This window comes from Dromaius novaehollandiae, chromosome 3 (assembly GCF_036370855.1).
Source record: "Dromaius novaehollandiae isolate bDroNov1 chromosome 3, bDroNov1.hap1, whole genome shotgun sequence".
NCBI classification, from domain to species: Eukaryota; Metazoa; Chordata; class Aves; order Casuariiformes; family Dromaiidae; genus Dromaius; species Dromaius novaehollandiae.
The window spans coordinates 116,923,536-116,942,368 of record NC_088100.1 but is presented as its reverse complement, the minus strand read 5'-3'; the positions used below and the strand labels follow the sequence as shown (position 1 = coordinate 116,942,368).

The following is an 18,833-nucleotide window of genomic DNA, read 5'->3' as shown; positions in this document are numbered from 1 at the left end:
CCTGTCATTTCTGTGCTGGTTGTAAATGAAATAGTCTTATCTGAAGACTTCCAATTCTTTTGTCAAAATAAATAGGTGAGATAGATTACATATTAGCTCTTCATCATCCTGTCACAAAAATGCCGTTGAGGAACTAATGTTGTATCTCTCAATAACAGTAACTTACAACTCTAAAATGCATACTTTACATTAAAGGGAAAAGAGATGAAGAGCACAGTACCCCTCTACATGATTTTTGAACCTTCTGCTGTCACCCACCATATTCTAACTTTTAAAAGCCACTGGAAATTTTACATTGCACATTTGTGAGTATTTAATAAGCATAGTTATTTGTTATCCAGTTGTGCGCATCCAGTTTCTTCAAACTGTTTTGTTCAAAGAGCACTCATAAACCAGATTCCTCTATACCACGATGACCTTGGAGCCATTTGTTTCAGCTGCTGAGAGCACCAGGCTTCCTGAGGCGCAGGTGCAGGAACAAGGAGGGGCTGTGCCCAGCAGCTCCCACTGTACCATACATGTGCAAGGTGCCTACATTTGGATTGAAAAATGTGAGCTCTTCAACTTGGAAGTTTTCTCCGCTTTCCTCTCAGAAATGACCAGAAAGCATTAGACTTCAAAAATCTTCTTGGTGAAAATGTAACTGAAACAATAAAACTTAAAGCAGTTTTACTTAGATCAAAAAACATTTTTATTCAATGACATCAGCTGAAAATACTCCATTCATATTTAGTGAATAAAAACACATGCATATTCTTATTGATTTTAATACAGATGTACACAATAGTACACAAAACCATAAAAGATCTGATTCAAGCAGCTTATTATCCAGGAAATATATATATCTTTTTACTTAGAGAGATCAAAAGTACAAGAACTGTAGTGCTTTCAAAATAATGTTCTAAATTTCTCCTGAAGCTGAGTGCATCATTTCTTACATTAAAGTTGGCTGAGTGGATAAAGCCTTCAAGCTTTAGCTAGATGGCTTATAATTCTATAATTGGACAAAATGTGTAAATTGCATCAAATCTTTCTCATCTCATTTTCCAATTCTGAAGTTTAGATTTACCTCTCAGTTTAATGATTGCCTAATTTCAATCCTAAACTCTTTCAAGCACAGGCCATCTATTTTTTCCCCTGTTATACTGCTGAACACAGTAGAATGCTTGTCTGTGACCATAACCCCTACAATATGAAATAATAGTAGTAATTAAGACAGTATAACTTTGCTATTGTCAAGAGCCTTATTTTGATGGCACAGCATTCATAAGACTTATCCCACAAAAGAATTAATCAACACTAATGTAGCTACAGTTGCTCAAGTCAGGAAAAAATATTTCTGTGTGCAAATATTTTGGCTCCAATCCCCTCACGCTACAAAAAATGGAAGAGCCTGAAGTTCAGAGGTACACAGGCAGAACTCTTAAGGATAGACCCTTATAGACTAAAAACAGCCAAGTCAAAATGTGAGCTGGAAACAGTCTGCAATCTTTTTCACTCCCAGGGCCCACACAGTTAAATCAGACTTCCCAGAGTTTGTTAAACATTGAATGCCACTTACAAGAAGCAGTAGGCTCTACAGTTACTCCACAAAAAGACAGAAAGCTTTCTTGTTTCTCCGAGTTCAATAATCAACAGCTGTAAAAGCTTTCTCACTCAGCAATTGAAGCAATAAAATGACTAGTACAAGGGCTGTAAATTAAAGTGCAAAGAGAAATAGATGGACTTTGGTAACAGCCATTACCAGCATCTGAAAAAGTAAGGGAAACCCATGATCTAGGGAAGTGGTTATAACATGAAATCAATTTATTTCAACGAGAAAAAAGAAGCATTCTCTGGCCTATGGAACATCTAGGTCTTTTAACCTTACATGCTGCTGTCCATTTTGTTCCTATCCTAAATTGTGTTTGTGGGACTAGATTGTTTGCTCATCTCATTGCTATATTTATTAACCTTTGCTTTGGGTATGACTACATATACAAGTTGAAATGAGGCAAGACTGGGTGGGGATTTATAGTGTGCATGCCTATGTCCCGATTTTCAGTGAGGAGAAAATTTCTTCGGCTTACTACTGGATACGACTCTGTCCATGAGTTATTTTTGTGGATTAACTGACACACTGTAAATCCACACCAAAGCTTGCCTTATACCTAGCTTTGCCTGAACACAAAGCAAATTTAATGGCAGATATCTCCCAGCAGTGAGAAAGGTACTTTTGATAACACCACACTGAGAAACAGGACAAACTATATGTCTGTATATCTATCTGCTTTGGTTCTGCCTACAGCACAGAGATGTTGTAATGCTATAAAACCTGCTAAAAACTATTTAGGACTCTCTCAGACAATTTTTAACAAGTGTTTTAACAAAGGTCCATCTGTATCTTCTTTCACAGAGTATGGCTAAAAGGGCAGAAAAGTGCTTTAAACTAGATGTCAGAATTGAAACATTTTAGTGTAAATGGAGCTTCTCTTACTACAGCCAGTGTTCTCGTGTTTTCCTCATAGCCCTTTTCAAAATACACTAAATCAGTCAGTGTTGTGAGGGATTGGGCACAGTATGAAAGTAATGTGCTTGTCTCTCTGCTATGAAGTAGTTTGGATGAAGGCTTATTCCTTTTTTTTTTTTTTTAACCCTTAATGCTGCACATTTTAAGCAGTTTTAAAGGCTGACAGTAGATATGCTAAAAAAGCTGTAGGTAAAAGAGCGATGAAGACATTCTCCTGTAAGTAAAGACAAAGGTGACACAGCCTGCTAGTGGTGACTCCACCCACTGGAGCCAAGACTAAGCCAGGCAGAGAGGTTAGGATGCCACAAAGTATCAGACAGGTTGGTTTCTATAATCCTCAAAGATGCAAATATAACACACATTAATTGCACGAGCATTTCTCTCCTGTGGCTACACCCTGTCTAGTTTTATGAACCTTCGAACGAGCAGTTGTCTACCTCTTATAGGAGATACTCTTACTTTCAGTCAGAAGACTCCAACTCAGGGGAGAAGGGTGCAGCTGTGGGCTTCTGAAGCTGAGGACAGGTTCACAAGCACTGCTACTGCCTCTGAAATAATTTCCATCTCCAGCGTGTTGCCAGTTTCAGCAAAACAGACAGTTACACCTTTAAACAAACCATGTTATTATTCAAAGAAAAAAAATCTAGAAACAGACCAATAATAACAAACATGTAAAGTATCTTTTTACAGTGTTCATACACAGTTAGTATAGCAAGAAGACATATGATTGCTCATTTATTTTATTAGCTCTGTATTTGACCAGCTCTGTAGGGCCAAAACATTTAAGCTCGCTATGCTCCTCATTATTCAAATAAGGATTATGCAGTGTTTATGTAGTGTTTTTCAAATGGCAGAAAAAATATGCTGAAGCGTCAGCATTATTACAGTTCTCTGAGTAGCAACATGCCGTGATTTGTGAAGGTATGGGATTTTCAGAAACACATCAAGGACAAGAATCTATATACAATTTCTCAGTATTGCCCTCGTGATATGGCCCTTTCAAGGCTCTCTTTGTAGAAGGTATTAGTCAGCAATAAAAGTTGGACACCCAATAAAGTTCTCAAGTTTATCTATAATGCAGACTATATATATATATATGTATCAGTGTCTACTGACATAACCTTTTGACATTTTTGAGCATAAGACTATTTCTGCTTGTTTATAACTTCTGCCACATCAACCTCTTGTAATTCATCATGAATTTTCAAAACTTATTTTTGTGGGAAAACAATAGTACTACTGTTTTGAAATTGGGCATAATACATAGCCTTTTTTAGGGATGAGCCTTTGATTATCTGTAAGAGAGTACACCCAAAATTGACCAGGTTTGGAGCCTGTGAAAAAACTCACATAAAGTTAGATTGCCAATACTCCAGCTGAACTAATCATACTCCCTCTGCTCATCTATTCAATCTCTGCATGCAACAGCCCCACCTAGCATCATTTCCTGATACTTAAGGGATGACTCATGCTTCCCTGCAACTTCACCTGAAAGTCGATTTTGTCCTTTTTCTGGCCCTGTGTAGTATGGCAAGCCCATTTACCAAGTTCCACTGAACACTTGGAAATCACTTCGTGAAGCCCCAGGCCAGCTTTCATTAGCACACCAATGCTCTTAAGGACTTCTGCACGAGCTGCATATACCTCCTTAGATCTGATCCGCAGTCCACTGAAGTCAAAGGAAAATCTCCCGCTGACCTCAGTGGCTCTTGAATTAATACTTTAGTGAACTGAACTTTATTCTCAAAACAGATCTGGAGCCCATGTAAATTACAGTGCAAAAGTTCAAAATACAGATGACATGAGCCATCTGAATTTCCCACATGCCATACATGCTGGTGATTTAAACTTTTTTAATTATTTTTGCTGTATGATAGAGTAGATAAATAATTTAAACATTACAAACACATTATCTGAATTGTAAACCACAACTGGCCTCCATTATACTGCCTAATCAGCATTCATTTATTTGATAAGAGGACATATCTCCAAGCATTGATAAACTTTTCCCATTATAACCAGTAAGCAAAGCCTTACCTTTAGAGCTGCACACTGGGGAAAGCTAATTTATACTTAAGTAAGTCAAGTCATGTATTTCCAGAGGAAAGGCATTTGTATCACTGCAGAAGGAACAAAAAAGCCATTACTCCCCAACCCCCCAGACACTGGGGTATCTGTGAAGTTACTTCAATACTTGGGCCCTTTTATTCTTTTAACCAGATGTCTGCTCCAGTGGCTTTGATTCCACAGAAAAGCTTCCCTCAAAATAACCAGGAAAGATGGTGAAATTAATGCGAGAATGGTCCCTAATTTCTATTACAGTTCTGGGGAATGACATCATGCAGAGTGACTCTTTTCACTCCTACAACAGTGAGCAATGCTCATATGTATAAACAGATCTTTTGATTTGGAAAGCTGGGGAAATTTTATGTAATGAGCTCTGTATTAGCTTCTGTAAACTGGAGACAAATTAGATGCTATATTTCAAAAAGCAACATGTTGAACGTATCTTTGCACTGCAGTTATGGTAAGGCTTTCTACAGCTGGTAGCTAGCACTTCAAGGAACACATTAGGTGTCACAGTAAAAGACCAAAATTATAACAGGCTTCTTCAGTCCACACAAATATCCTGTCCATTCAACTCTCAGACCCTAAAGGTTTGGGTTATTTTTTTTTATACTAATGACAAAGACTAGTCTGATATTTGGAGGAAGTGGAAGAAGAAGCACTATTACCTGCAGTAGCCACTATGGTTGGTAAACATTACACAACTGCAGTGTAAAGCTTGGATTTTTATTATTAGGCACAGAAGTTTGCCTATGCAGAACGTGGGCCAGGAGATTGCCAGGACAATTGGTACATAGTCATTCTGTCCTGTTCTTGTAAATGTACAATATTTAAAGAAACACAAAAGCAAAAGGCTATCATAAATAATTTCTTTGTTTTCAAGCTTACATTGCTTAGTTTTCAAGCCCTTACATAGCTCAGCATAGCAATTCGATAAATGAACGGGTAACTCTTCTCACCTTGCATAAATCAATACATACACCTAGAAAATAAGCTTTACAAAAGGTAGCGATTTCTGAGCCTATTGATCCTGTTCATCTTTACTAAGAATGCCATTGTTTGACACCAGTAATGTTAGAACTCCGTATCAGAGTCTTTAAGGTCCTTCCAAGTTTAGACACTGCTAAACTTAGGCTGCTTATTTGACAGTCCTTGCAAACTAGACCAGAGGGGAATTAGTAAGATTAATAAGCCACCCAAAACTGCAAGAGGGGTCAAGGTAAGTGCTGCACAACCTAGAATGTACCAGGACAGACCTAAATAACAATCTGTTAATCCTGACTCATCTGAGATAGCTCTCACTTGACTTTGGAAGGGCATTGCAGGTAACAGTCAATACAAAAACAAAGATGCACCGCTGCCACACAGACCAACCCACAAAGATAGCTAACCTGCATATGTGAAAGCTTTATATAAAGTTTCATTACTGACCTCTGCATATACAAGGAGATGCAATGTATTTTTATTGTATAGCCACGGTAACCACCGGTAAGAGGAAGTTAGAACACTCTTTGGAAACACCATTTATTTCACATAAACACAGGAACGGCCTTAGAGGAATGTCATTCTGTTTTTCCCCTTTACTAAAAGAACTTGTTTTTCCAGGACACTAACATATCATTAATCATTCAGAAAAAAACTGCGTTTTTCTTATTTTTCTTCAGCAACTAAACGAATAAACTCAAGAATAGCTTCAGAAAATAATTTCAATGTACCTTAGCCTATCTTTTGTTTTGCACTTTGGCATCGCTTGCACACTTTGGGAAGCCATTTTAAAAACAGAAGCAGGCTCTCCTGTGTCTCCTCCTCGTCAACCTTGGCAGGGCTCTGGCACTGCCTGCTGTTTTATAGGTTTCCATCTCAGGGCAACGTGGCCTTATGAAGCACTGAAGACTACATTCTCTGAACGAGGAAATAGGGATCCTTCAGCACCAGAAGCAGCTCTCTTCAGAGTAGTCCTAACGTGGAGTTACCTAGTGTCACATTTGATGGTAGGATTAAAAAACAAAATAAGAACAGGGATATCTGTAAGCAATAGTATATAGTGTAGCTAGGCGTTGTTGTTTTTTTCCCCCCTCAGTTTACCGGGAGATTATCAAGATTTGAGAGGTAAGTGCTTTCTGGGTAGTTCTAAAAATGCCGCTGGACACGTACAAAACTGATGTCGTTATTTATTACAAATTAGCCATCGGCTGGCTCAAAACGCGCTGCGGGAGCGACCTGTGGAAGTTGTCCCGGCAAGAGGGAGAAACCCCCCTGCCCGGGCCCTGCCTCAAGCGGGGCTCCGCCGCGCCACCCGGGCCTGTGTGTCACCGTGCGGGGCCGCTCCCCCACGCCGCCAGGCGAACACGCCCGCCAGCTGCCCCGCTGACTAACCGCCTCCCCCCGCCTGTCCCGCCGGGGCGCCTGTCCCCACGGCGCCGCCGCCCCCCTCCGCCGGCGGCACCGCGGCCCCCTCGCCGGCAGCCCCTCGTCCCCGCTCTCGCCGCCGCCGCCCTCCCCGCCGCCGCCCTCCCCGCCGCTCCTCCAGGGACTCGTCCCCACTCCCCGTCCCCAGCTCCTCCGGAAAAGCCTATATTTGGCCAGCGGCAGGGAAGGGAAGTAACACCGGACCCGCCTCGCCCCGCCCCGGCCAGTTTCGTCCAGGTACAGCGGGAGGAGGGTCGCCCGCCGTTTAACAGCGCGCCTCGGCGGCCGGGAGCAGGCAGGCAGGCGGGGGGAGTCGAGGAGAGGCGGAGCCGCGGCGGCCGTTCCACCCGCGCGCCACAGGTGTAACCGGAGCCGGAGGGCGCGGCGCTGCCACCACCTGCGGAACCTGTCGGGCGGCTCACACCGGCGCCGCGCACGCACTGCTTGCTGCCTCCCTCCCTGCCTCCGCGGCCCGCACCTCGGCGGATCTCCCCCGGCCTCTCCGCGCCCCGCCGCCGGCTGAAGCCATGCATCTGCTCCGCGGGGCTGCGCTCCTGCTGCTGCTCTGCGCCACCGCATGCTGGGCGCAGGAGGGTGAGAGACCGCATCCCCCCGCACCCCCTGCGCCCCGCTGCCTGCACTGGGCTGCCCCGCCGTGCCGCCCCCCAACCCCCGCCGCCCCGGGCGGGCGGGCGCCCCGCTGCGCGCTGCCCTTGGCGACGCCACAAAATGGCGCCCCCTGTGCCCGGGGGCGCGGGCCCGGCTGGGAGGGGAGGGGAGGGGCTTCCCCGCGGCGGGAAGGTGGCGGGTGGGGGGCGCCCGGCCGCCTTGGCACTTCTTCCTTCGCGCTGCCCTGGGGCGGCGTTGCGGGACGCTGCGAGGGGGGCCTCGCCGCCGCTCGGGACCCCCAAAGCCAGCGGAGGGGCCGGCGCCGGCCCCCCTCTGTGCTCGGGGGGAGCCTGGGGCCTCTTCCCGGCGCGCGGGGTCGTGAGGAGCTGGGGCGGGCCGGGGAGGCGGGGGTGCAGCTCCTGTGTGTCCTTCCCCCGGGGCCCAGGGTTCACGGCCTTGCTTCTCTTCCAGGGTGCGTTTGCGCAAAAAACAAGCGTGTCACCAACTGTGTGAAGACGGGGGGCACTTGCCGGTGTGAGTCCATTGGTTCTGGCGTAACTGTGGAGTGTGACACTTGTAAGTTTTTTTTTTTTTTTTTTTTAAGGAAAAAACAACCTTTTTTTTTTTTTTGCTGTTGTGGTGTAGGTAGTGCCTTCCCCTATGATCAGGGGTGCTAAACAGGAGTTTCTGTGAAACTCAAGAGTGTAAAGAAAGTCCAGTGAGCTCCTGACCAAAAAAAAAAAAGTGGTATGGGAAGGGAAAGGAAAGCTGCTTCCTGGTGTTCCAGGTCAACTGATAATGATAGATAAGGTTTTATATCCCCTACCAAGCAACTTCTGTATATGTGTGTGTGGTTATACTGAGGCAGCCTACCCCTCCCCCCCCTTAATATTTGGTCCCTATGTAATGACAAGGATTTCCCAAAGATCAGTTTTTAGCCTGCTTGTAAGGACCTACCATGCAATTCTCCTGCAAATGTAGAGGAGAAAGCCTTGTGTCCAGACCTCGCCCTTGATTCAAGCTCTGCTAAGCTGTAAATGATCCTCTGGAGGGAAGAAATTGAAGGTGGCTGGATGTGGTACTGAACACATGACTTATGTATTTGGCTTCAGAAGCTGGCTTATCCCAACCATGCTGACTTAGTGCACCACCTACATTTTGGACAGGCACCTGCTTTTCCCTGTAATGGCTTAAAATGCTGCTTTTGACATAACCTTATGCTTTTACATAAGAAACTAGAAATTGTTTTGAATGTGTGTGGTCTGAAGAAGTATAACATGACTTTCTGGTTGTTGTTGTTGTTATTATTATTTTTTAGTGACTTCAAAATGCCTGTTGATGAAAGCAGAAATGACAGGTTCAAAAACGGCAGGTCGTCGTGAGAAACCAAAAGAGGCATTTGAAGATACTGATGGCCTTTACGATCCTGAGTGTGAAAATAATGGCATGTTCAAGGCAAAGCAATGCAATGGAACGTCCTGCTGGTGTGTGAATACAGCTGGTGTTAGACGCACTGACAAACATGACACAGACTTGAAGTGCAACCAACTAGTCAGAACTACGTAAGTCTTTCAACAGGTTAGGGTGTGCTGTGGTATAAAAGCATGCCTGTGTTAAGTTATTCATTATAGAGAATGTACCTGTATGAATAGTGCACTGGGACTGAATGAACATGGAGCAATAAATTCTTGTTTACTGGAATTTTTTTTTCCCTCTGGTAACAATGAGACTTTGTTTGTTTGTTTTCCTCACTGCTTTGGTTTTGCATATTTTGCACCAGCCTTAGATATTTAGCATGCAATAAGTTATATGCACATCCTTCAAGAATATTTACTTTACTTGCCTCTTACTTCAGGTGGATCATCATTGAAATGAAACATGGTGAGAGAAAAGCTCCTCTGAACACTGAGTCTTTGAAGAAGTAAGTGATGGTCATCAGTAAGATGTCATGAAAATGTCTGCACTTACTGCTAGATACCTGGTTTACTTCTAAATGACTAAGCATAAAAATACGTGGCTAAACCTGTGAACTCATTTGCTGAACGCTTTAGAAATCACCTACAGGTCCTTTGTAGAAGTTGTTTTAATTTTGATTGGAAATAAATTAACTAATGAGATTAATTTCCATTAAAATTGATTTACTGCTACTTTGACTTCTGGTGACTTCCAGATAGTGAAGGAAATGAGAATGTAATAATCAGTCTACCTTTTTAGGTAGTTTCATGTTGGGTTGGGCAGAGCTGTGCAGGTCTGAAAAAAGAAGAGGAAAAAATAGTAGTTAAGCTATTTTTTTGACTATAAAATAAAATCCTACTTCTTTGTCAGAGGTCATATAGCAAGAAAAATGTGCTTGTAGCTGTGAGATCTCCTTTTCTTTTTTCTTTGTCTCCCCTCTTGAACAAAAGCTGCTACTGTGTAGCTCCTTCTTGTGAACTCTCAAAACTGTTTAAACTTTTGCTATCCAAAAGTCAGTAATTCTATTCAATAAATACAACTTCACTGTTGGGAACTAACAGAGCTCTCATACCACTTAATAATGAGAGGATATAGAGAAGGAAAAAAAAAAAACAAAAACCAATTATACTGGTTGTTCATACACCTGAAAATAAGTGCGTGAAATAGGATTCTGCTTTTGACAGTTGTGATCTTAATATTCTTGTAGAGCCCTCATGGAAACAATTACCAGACGTTACATGTTGGATGGACGCTATATAGGTGATATTGTGGTAAGAGGCACATAATTCTACTAACATGGGAGAATTTCATTCTTTAGTGTGAGTAACTGCAAATTCCAGTCTGGTCTGTGTAATGCAATACAGCAGGACTAGAGAATGAGTAGAGCATGATTAGGCATGTGTTGTCAAAAGTGTCACTTAAATTTAAGTGCACAGATCACATCCCTTAATGTTATTTGCAGGTTCTCCATTTTAGAATGCATTTGAGGAGGTCATCTTACCTTCTGCTTGTCCTCTACTCTTTGAGAGGTGTATTCTTGGAAGAAAGTCTTAGAGCTGCCTGCTCACCTTTCTTAGTAACACTTCCAAGTAATATTGTATTGAGCAGCTAGCAAATAGCTGTATCTGAATTGAAATACTGGGAAAATACATGTCACTTCTAGTGTATAAGTGAATTCCATCTTTGCTCCAGGTAAAAAAAAAAATAGAATTTGAATCATACTGTAAACACTTTGCTTGAGAAGAAGTACCATAAACTTGATCCAAAATGTGAGCTCACAAGTTGGATCAGAGTATTCTGTTGTGTATTGGATATTCAGATCTAAACTAGCACCATTCTAATACTATACTTCCTTTTTGCAGTATGAAAAACCTTACATTACTGTTGATCTGAAGCAAAATTCCTCAGGCAAATATCCTGGAGATGTGGATATAGCCGACGTGGCTTACTACTTTGAAAAAGATGTAAGTGCGTCATAGGTCAAGTCAGCCAAAAACTAAATATGTATATTGAATTACATGCACTGTGTTGTGTGTGTGGTATGGGTTATTCTGGAGTTTGGAGGAGGGGGTGTACTGGCTAAAACAAAATGAATTATTGCTTTGTCTGGATGATGTGTGCTATAAGGTGACTAGCAGATCTCCTTTGTATCTGTTCTTAGGCAAAAGGTGACTCCATCTTTCACAATGACAGATTAAACATCAGTATTGATAATGAAATGCTGCTTTTTGAGAAGACAGTGGTTTACTATGTAGATGAAGTAGCACCAGAGTTCTCCATGAAGTCCCTGACTCCTGGTGTCATTGCTGTCATTGTAGTAGTAGTACTAGCAATAGTTGCTGGAATTGTTGTACTGGTAAGTTCTAACAAAGCTACCAAATGGAGTGGGTAACAGCATCATGTTGGGGAAAAAATAACACACCAGAGTGGTTGGTCTTGAATAGGAACAGTCTTCCTCTGTAAACTACTTGCTCTAAAATCTAAAACTACATTTATGTTGCTTTTTCTGAGTCTGGGGTGTGGGAAAGAGGTGATGGACATACTGTCACTGTTTCAGATTATGGCAGAAGAGTGTTGCATTGCAAAAAAAATATTTATTGAGACGGAGAAGGTACCTGTCTGGCCTCCTGATCCCAAGAAACAGCCTTCCCTCACCAAAGCTTTAGAAGGATGGGGAAGGGCAGCTTCCAGTTTGGAGTTTTAAATGTAATGTATCTGGTTGCAACTTTAAACACTTGACCTTTTACAGTTACTCTCTTTCCTTTACAGGTCTGTACAAGACGAAGGAAAGGGAAGTACGTGAAAGCAGAGGTAAACTATATATTTATGGTGTAGAGGGGTTGGGGGGATTTTTTGGCTAGAATCCTGACATTCCTAACTAGCTTCAGTGTAGGTTAAAAGGTTGCTTTGGATGTTGCAGATGTGTTCAGGTAGTATCAAAATGTTCAAATTCTGTAGCTAGTCTTCATCTCTATATAGTTGACCATGTTTACTCTGCAGTAGTTTCAAAGACCACTGGCAATATGGATTTCCCAGTTTTGGGAGGGAAGGCAAAAGCTAAGTACTATTCTACATATCTATAGCAAGCACTGTACTTGATTTGATACAGATAATGAAGTCTCCCCAGGAAAGACTATCAGATAGTAGTATTTAATCATGAAAAGATATAATTGAGAGGATGTTTCCATTGAGCTTGCAGTTTCTGTTGAAGAGCTGCTTACTAATGAACTAGTAACAAATAGCACTAGCATACTGTACTTTGGCCCTGAGTGCAGAGCATTTGTAAAGGAATCCAGAGAGTGTTGTAACTAAACAGTGCCGTCTGCTCCCTGTGCAGTCCCCAGAATGCTGTGTAGAAAGCTGAAACATTAATGTTGGTCTTGGCATATTCGCTTCTGTTTAGTGCGTTTCCTCAAATCCATTTTGCTAATGAAAATCTGGAGTATTAAGCTGTATCAACTTTTGGGATCTTACGTTAAGGAGTAGCAGTAATGTTGATCCTCCTCTTGCTCCTCCCCAGGTAAAGGAAATGAATGAAATGCATAGAGGATTGAATGCGTAACTGTGTTAACTGAAGACAGTAAGATTTGAACAAGAAGACAAGAAATACTGGAGGCATGGATCTTAATTCTTAAAAGACTCCCCCTGTAAGGAAGGGGGATGTGTTCACTTACTGATTTTTAAAGCTAACAAAGCCTAGGCTGGCAACCGCGCTACTACTGCTGTTTGTTTGAAAGTTGAATTTTAAAAGCCTCACTTTACTCAAGTCAAACTTAACTATCCATGATTTTATGATGATGAAACGAGTTGACAATTGCTGTTACTAGGATTTTGGAGTATACATGGTTAAATTTGTAACCCTGTGGGAGTTTTTTTTTTTTTTTGTTTTTTAAAACATTCTCAGTTTTGTAGCCATGTCATAACAAGACCTTTGCCTGGCTCATGTATAATTGAACATGGCTTTGTTTTTATGGCTGTTTGTACATATTTGAACTTGCTGTAACTTTTTTATGACTTGAATTAATAAAACTTTGAAACAGGCTTTTAATTCTTCTACTGTGTTGATTTGATGATGAGCTGATAAACTATGATGCTGAAAAGTTCAGCAACAGTGAAAAATATCCTAGAAATCAAGTAATGAGCAGTTTGTATTGGTCACCTTATCTCTGTAGCGTGATTTCTCCTGAAGTTGTGAAGTGTGCTTTATCTCCTTTCCCGCTTTTAATGTGCGACAGGAGTAAAATGATAAAATGGCGTGTTTATATATAAAAATAAACATGCTCTGAATGTAGCAATTTCAGGAGTGCTGCATATGTATTTATAATTAAACAAGCCTCTACTCTAAAACATCTCTGGTGGAGTTGGAAGACTTGGAGTCTGATTGTACCTCTGGGGAAGTGCTGTTGCACCATTGCCGTAACTTTGCAATGGATAGCTATGCAAGTCACTGCACAGCTAGATAGAATCTGTTTCTGCTGTTATTTCTGTTGACTGTCCTGGAGGCTGACCAAACTTGCACTGTCTCTCTGCTTCTCAGTAGGAAACAATAGCTGTCTTCCAGAGCTTAGATTACTGGCTGCCAAAGCAAGCTATTTTATCCTATGTAGTATATATTAGCTAGCATGTTTACTTGTAAAGTAAACATGTCTGGTCCATCCAGCGTATCTGATTTACAAAGGAAATACTGTATGTAACTCCTGTTGCTAATGCAATAATGAGATACGAGATAAAGAACTGAATGACAAATCTTATTACTAATACAGTGTTTTTGTTTTGTTCCCCCTCCCTGAAACAGGAAAGGTAGGATATGCTACTATGTGGATATGCTATGTACTGTGTTCATAAATTTAAGTGTGGAACATACCCCATTAGGGAGCTTGTTTAAGCCTGCTAGACACGGTATGAAAGTTGCTAAAGTGTCTGGACTATCCTGAATGTACTTCTGCTGTCGCAGGTCATGGGTATAGCTTCCACCTTGGCCAAAGGCAGAAAGTATCAGGCATATGCGTGTTGCTGTGTTAGATGTTGAAATGTGGACTTGTTCCTGGAAGGCAGCATTGTTTCTTTGTGTCTTCCAGCATCTGGTGCTGTGATGTTAGATGTGCACAGAGCTGCTGCAGCTTCTGGGTTTTACTAAGTTTCTAGGCGTCTGTAGTGTGTTTTGGGAACGTTCACATAAGTTTGCTCTGTCAAGTTGCTGTTTCTGCTAATCACAGAAATCCTGAAACAGGGAATTTACAGGAGTGCATTGCAGCCTTCCAGGAGGCTAGTGACAGTTGTCAGTCAGTGACACCTCCTGCTGGGCACTCACCCCCTCTGCCAGCAGATGCTGCTCCCTTTCTGCCTAGGGTATGCATGCAGTCTGCTGAGGTATGCTAAACTGCATACAGCTCTCTGTAAGCTGTGAAACAAATGAAGTCTAGTTTTCGGTGAGCTTGTCCTCTGCTGAGCTATTGGTATTTTGTCTCTCCTCCAGTCCTTCATTCTTTCCATATACTATATTTTACTTTCTTCCATTTCTTCAGTTTGGTGTCCTTGCTCTTCCTCTTTTTCTTCTGTAGACTGTTAACACTGGAGTTCCCCTCCCCAGCTTCCCCCTTTCTTACCTAAATTTTTGGCCTGCGGGGTGGGAAGAGATGTCATGTGCCAGGGCTGGGCAGAGGCTACACGTGTGCTGACTTGCCTGGCTGGTATGTACCTGCTGAGTGGCCTGCAAGCTACTGTTGTCCTGTCCTGTTCTGTTTGAAAACTGTTCTCTCTCCTTTTCCCGTAATAGATGAAGACATTTATATCCTTTAAACAAAAACAAACAAACAAAAAACTTAATTGCTGCTTTGCTTTTCATGTTAGACATTTGCAAGAATTTAGTGTCTTATGGGGTTGTCTTTGTCCACTTTGACTGAAACTAGCCAATGGGGTAGAAAAGTTCACAGAAACTACACTGAAAATAGACGGTTTAACAATTGGAAAGAGAGCATTACCTCTCTTTCTAAACTCAGTATGCTGCAAGCATCATGCTGCTTAGCTCTGCAAGTGGTTGTCTTTGTTCCCAGCTGATTCAATAATAGGTTTTTCCCTAGTTTCCTTTTTTTAAGTAGTTTTGTTGACATTGACATTGCTTTTTGTTTTGTTCTGTTTACTAAACACAGCACTGGTGCAACAGTCCAGCTGCATAAAAGTGGGTGTGTACAGGGATATGCAGAAGAGTAAGAGGAAAGAGTTGAGAAACTAGCACAGGAATCCTCAAACTTTGCTGTGTTTTGTATTTTATTGCTTAAGGAGACTAACTAATACACTGAAATAAAGAGAAAAATGTATCAGTGTCATCTCTACGTATGTATATGATTTTTTTTTTCCCCTCATACTTCTTTAGAGGAGTTTTGAACTGCTGGCAGAAATTGATTGCTATGGAAAAATACTGAGAGATGAAGTATCAAAATATTGTGTTCTCTATATTAATACTTAGAAATCCTTTTGCAAGGTTAAAAACCTGGTTTCCTGTGAAAGAAGCAAACCAAAAGAACTTTATAAAACACTTAGTCATTGCATCAAATTTACGAGAAAGTAAATATTTTAGTGTTTCCATTTGTCTAACTCATCAAGTTCATTCAGCAAAGGAATATGTTTTTCAGATCTCTTTAATATCCTACACAAAGTTTTAATACCACATTTCCTCTCTCTTAATGTAAAATAATATCAATTGTGATAGAGGACGAGAAGGGCAGACTGAGGACGAGAAGGGCAGACTGAAAATTTATTAAATTGAGGATGAATGAATGAGACCTTTATGATAGCAGGTATGGCCACAGAAACTGTACAAGAAATCCCAGTGGTAATGCTTATCTTAGTGTGTACATACAACATGAGAAAATAGTTTGTATGGGCAACTCTATCATTTCCTTATAAATTCATACGCTAACGTATGTACGTAATGTGTTACTATACTAACATTATTATTATTGCTGAGGAAAACTAATTAATTTTTTATGCAATTGATTTTCAAAAGTAAATTTTAATTAACATCCAAGGGAGTTTTGTGGGGAGGGTTTTTGCTTTGAAAATCCATACATGTATGTATAGATATTGTTTTGGAAAAAGAGCAAGTTCTTCTTTCATGTGATAAATGTTAACATAGCATCTTAGGTGTTGAAAGTGTTACGTAAATAGTGCTATTCATTTCCTTATAATATTCCTGTGAAATAAACAGATAAATAGTAGTATTCTTCTTCTACACATGGGAAAGCTGAAATGGAAAGGCAATTAGTTACTGAGAACCACACAAGACAACAAAAGACCTCTTTAGAAGAGAATATCTGGATAACATATTTGGGAAAGCATGACCAATAAAGTCTATAAAACTTTCTCCCAAAGACACGAGTGGTTTCTAAATGTAGTCTCCACAGCTACACACTTAAAAGATGGCGTATTGCATATGTATGGTCTATTGACATTAGCATGCTTGTTCTCATAAACAAACATAACAAATTTGTTAAGATAAATAACATTGTGAACCATGTTTATTTACATCTTTACCTACTGGACTTTGGTCATCATAATATACAGTGCCTTTGGATTACAGACTGCTTCAAATAGCCTGAAAAAAATTTCTAGAGACTAAAAATGCTAGCAGCTCCACTGACTTAACTTTACAGCTGACATTTATTGAATTCTAAAAACCTCCAGGAGAGACCAAGGTCTAGTTGGTCATCAAAGATCATTGCTGGGCACACAAAAAATCATGCATGTTGTAGGGGTGGCTCTTCTGTTGGGGACAGTGGGATCCATTGCTATAAGAATTTTATAAACTTTGCTAAAATCTTCCCTTGTCCTTCTGTCTTCACAGTGACATGCAGTGGCAGCCACAGGCTAGTGAGAGGGTGGCAGGTATAAAGCAGGTGATGTGTAATGACAGAGGCAACGCATAACATGTTATGGCATGTCACAACTTGTTGCGACATGCAAGAAGTTTCCTTTTTTTTTTTTTTTGTACTACTCCCCAAAAGCATTGCAGAGTCCTCATGTGTTCAGGTGCCCTCATAGCAGAGGCACGCATGTGGTAATTGGTCTGCATGAAAAAAGTGCATGGAAAAAAGTTACAAGGTCCTTCATAAGGTAACAACTAAGTTTTCTGTTTTCCAGCATATATCAACTACTCTTATCTTGTTAATGCTATCAAGTAATCTTGTTAATATTATTTGGTAATAAATAATCTATACTATTCTTATTTTGTCCTATAGCATTCTCTTAAACCTCTGTTGCTCTCTGTGTGCACACATACACACACAAGTCTGCTATGAGATTTTCTGGTGATATCCCCACCAGGTAGAAAGCATTAGAGCTGCCACTGATTATGCTCAAATACTGATTAACCTGCTGTGAAACAGCCTTTTTTGTTTCTTCTTTTTTTTTTCTGTAGAGTGGTTAATGGACATCCATTTTCATATCTTCATTGAAAAAACATTTCAACTTTCCTGTGTACACTAGTTAAGCATAAGGCAGCAACAAAATTAATTAAGGTCTAGCACGTGCATCCATTTTCCTCTTGCCACGTGCTTAATAATTACACCCATCGTCTTGCCACGTGCTTAATAATTACACCCATCGTCTTGTTCTCATCACTCCTGGTGCACAAGAGAGAAAGCAGGAAGCATTCTGCTGGTAGCAATATAACGAAGCAACCCAACGCAGCAACAGGGAAACCATCTGGGTTCAAAGTCACACCCGTGCAGACCAGCCCGGGTACTGAGCCACCCAAGAAGAACCACATGGAGCAAAGACAGAGGAAAGGTGATTGATCCAGTGACATTTCATACACCAGGTGTCACAACACACACATTTTTCATGGGCTGCAGTCACCACGCTTAAGAGTATTAGTGGCTGATTTAGGCAGGGGCCTTCTACTAATGGGAGACTGAGGTTCAACAGAGCTGCCTTGAGCAAACAGAGCACAAAAGGGTGTAACCAGCCCAGAGGAGAAAGCATAAAACGTTTTAGCATGCAGCAATTATAACTTATGGGCCGTTAGTTATCTCTTCTGAAGGTGGTAATGAGGTCCCTTGAGCCCACCTAGTCCCTAAGTATTTGTACAAGGACACTTTTTATTTTTTGCCCTATCTTCTCCCTTATCCATCTGCCTTTTTTGTAGTCATCAGTAGGTACAAAGAGAAGCAATCCCATCTATTCACAAAGTACTTAGCATGGGTTGGCCAGGTACAAGCACCTCTTAGTAAGGTTACTTGACCTTTATGAGAGCCTGTTTTTTCTTTTTTTTTTTCAGAAGCCTATATATTTGCTAAATGATAATTATTTAGGCAGAATTTTCAATGGTAAGTGAAAGCTGCTGAAGCTCTAGTGACTTCATACATTGCTTCTTCCTCATCAGGGTTTAGGAGAGACCCCCTGCAAGGTGGTGGGTGTCTCCGTCCCGGCTCTCAGTGGTGTGGGGCAGGGCCGCGTGGGGAAGGATAGGTCCTGCTCGCCCTCAGGGTGAGGGGCCTGACGCTCCTGGCCCTTCTGGCCTCCGTGTTTTGGCTGTTGTGGGCATAGTGTGTCTTTATTTCTAGCTAGTTTTGAGTGGAATCTCAGTTACAACATGGAAGTTTTCCATGCAGGGATTTATTCATGATGCATCTGTATCATAAAAGTGATTTATTTTGTGATGGCTCAATCTTGAGGTGCTGTATGGAAAGAAGGCACCTTTGTGAACTGATACAAACTGGGCACTTTCGTAAAGGGCTGTTAACCACAGTGTAGAGGGGAAAGCTGAGGTTGCCTGTACAGTGTC

At 41.4% G+C, this 18,833-nt stretch overlaps 1 protein-coding gene and 1 long non-coding RNA gene across 2 annotated transcripts; one reads left to right on the top strand and one right to left on the bottom strand.

The window, feature by feature from the left end:
• Positions 1-714: 714 nt before the first annotated feature.
• LOC135327954 (uncharacterized) lies at positions 715-7,046 on the bottom strand. The gene is made up of 3 exons (XR_010388630.1): positions 6,292-7,046; positions 4,547-4,629; positions 715-3,114 (listed from the first exon to the last, which is right to left on the bottom strand). It is a non-coding gene; the product is annotated as an uncharacterized LOC135327954 (long non-coding RNA).
• Positions 7,047-7,351: 305 nt separating this feature from the next.
• EPCAM (epithelial cell adhesion molecule) lies at positions 7,352-13,097 on the top strand. The gene is made up of 9 exons (XM_026094723.2): positions 7,352-7,579; positions 8,066-8,170; positions 8,913-9,156; positions 9,450-9,515; positions 10,257-10,320; positions 10,912-11,013; positions 11,211-11,405; positions 11,819-11,860; positions 12,570-13,097. The coding sequence occupies exons 1-9, from the start codon at positions 7,513-7,515 to the stop codon at positions 12,609-12,611; spliced, it is 927 nt and encodes a 308-aa protein (XP_025950508.1). The 5' UTR covers positions 7,352-7,512; the 3' UTR covers positions 12,612-13,097.
• The last annotated feature ends 5,736 nt before the right edge of the window (positions 13,098-18,833 follow it).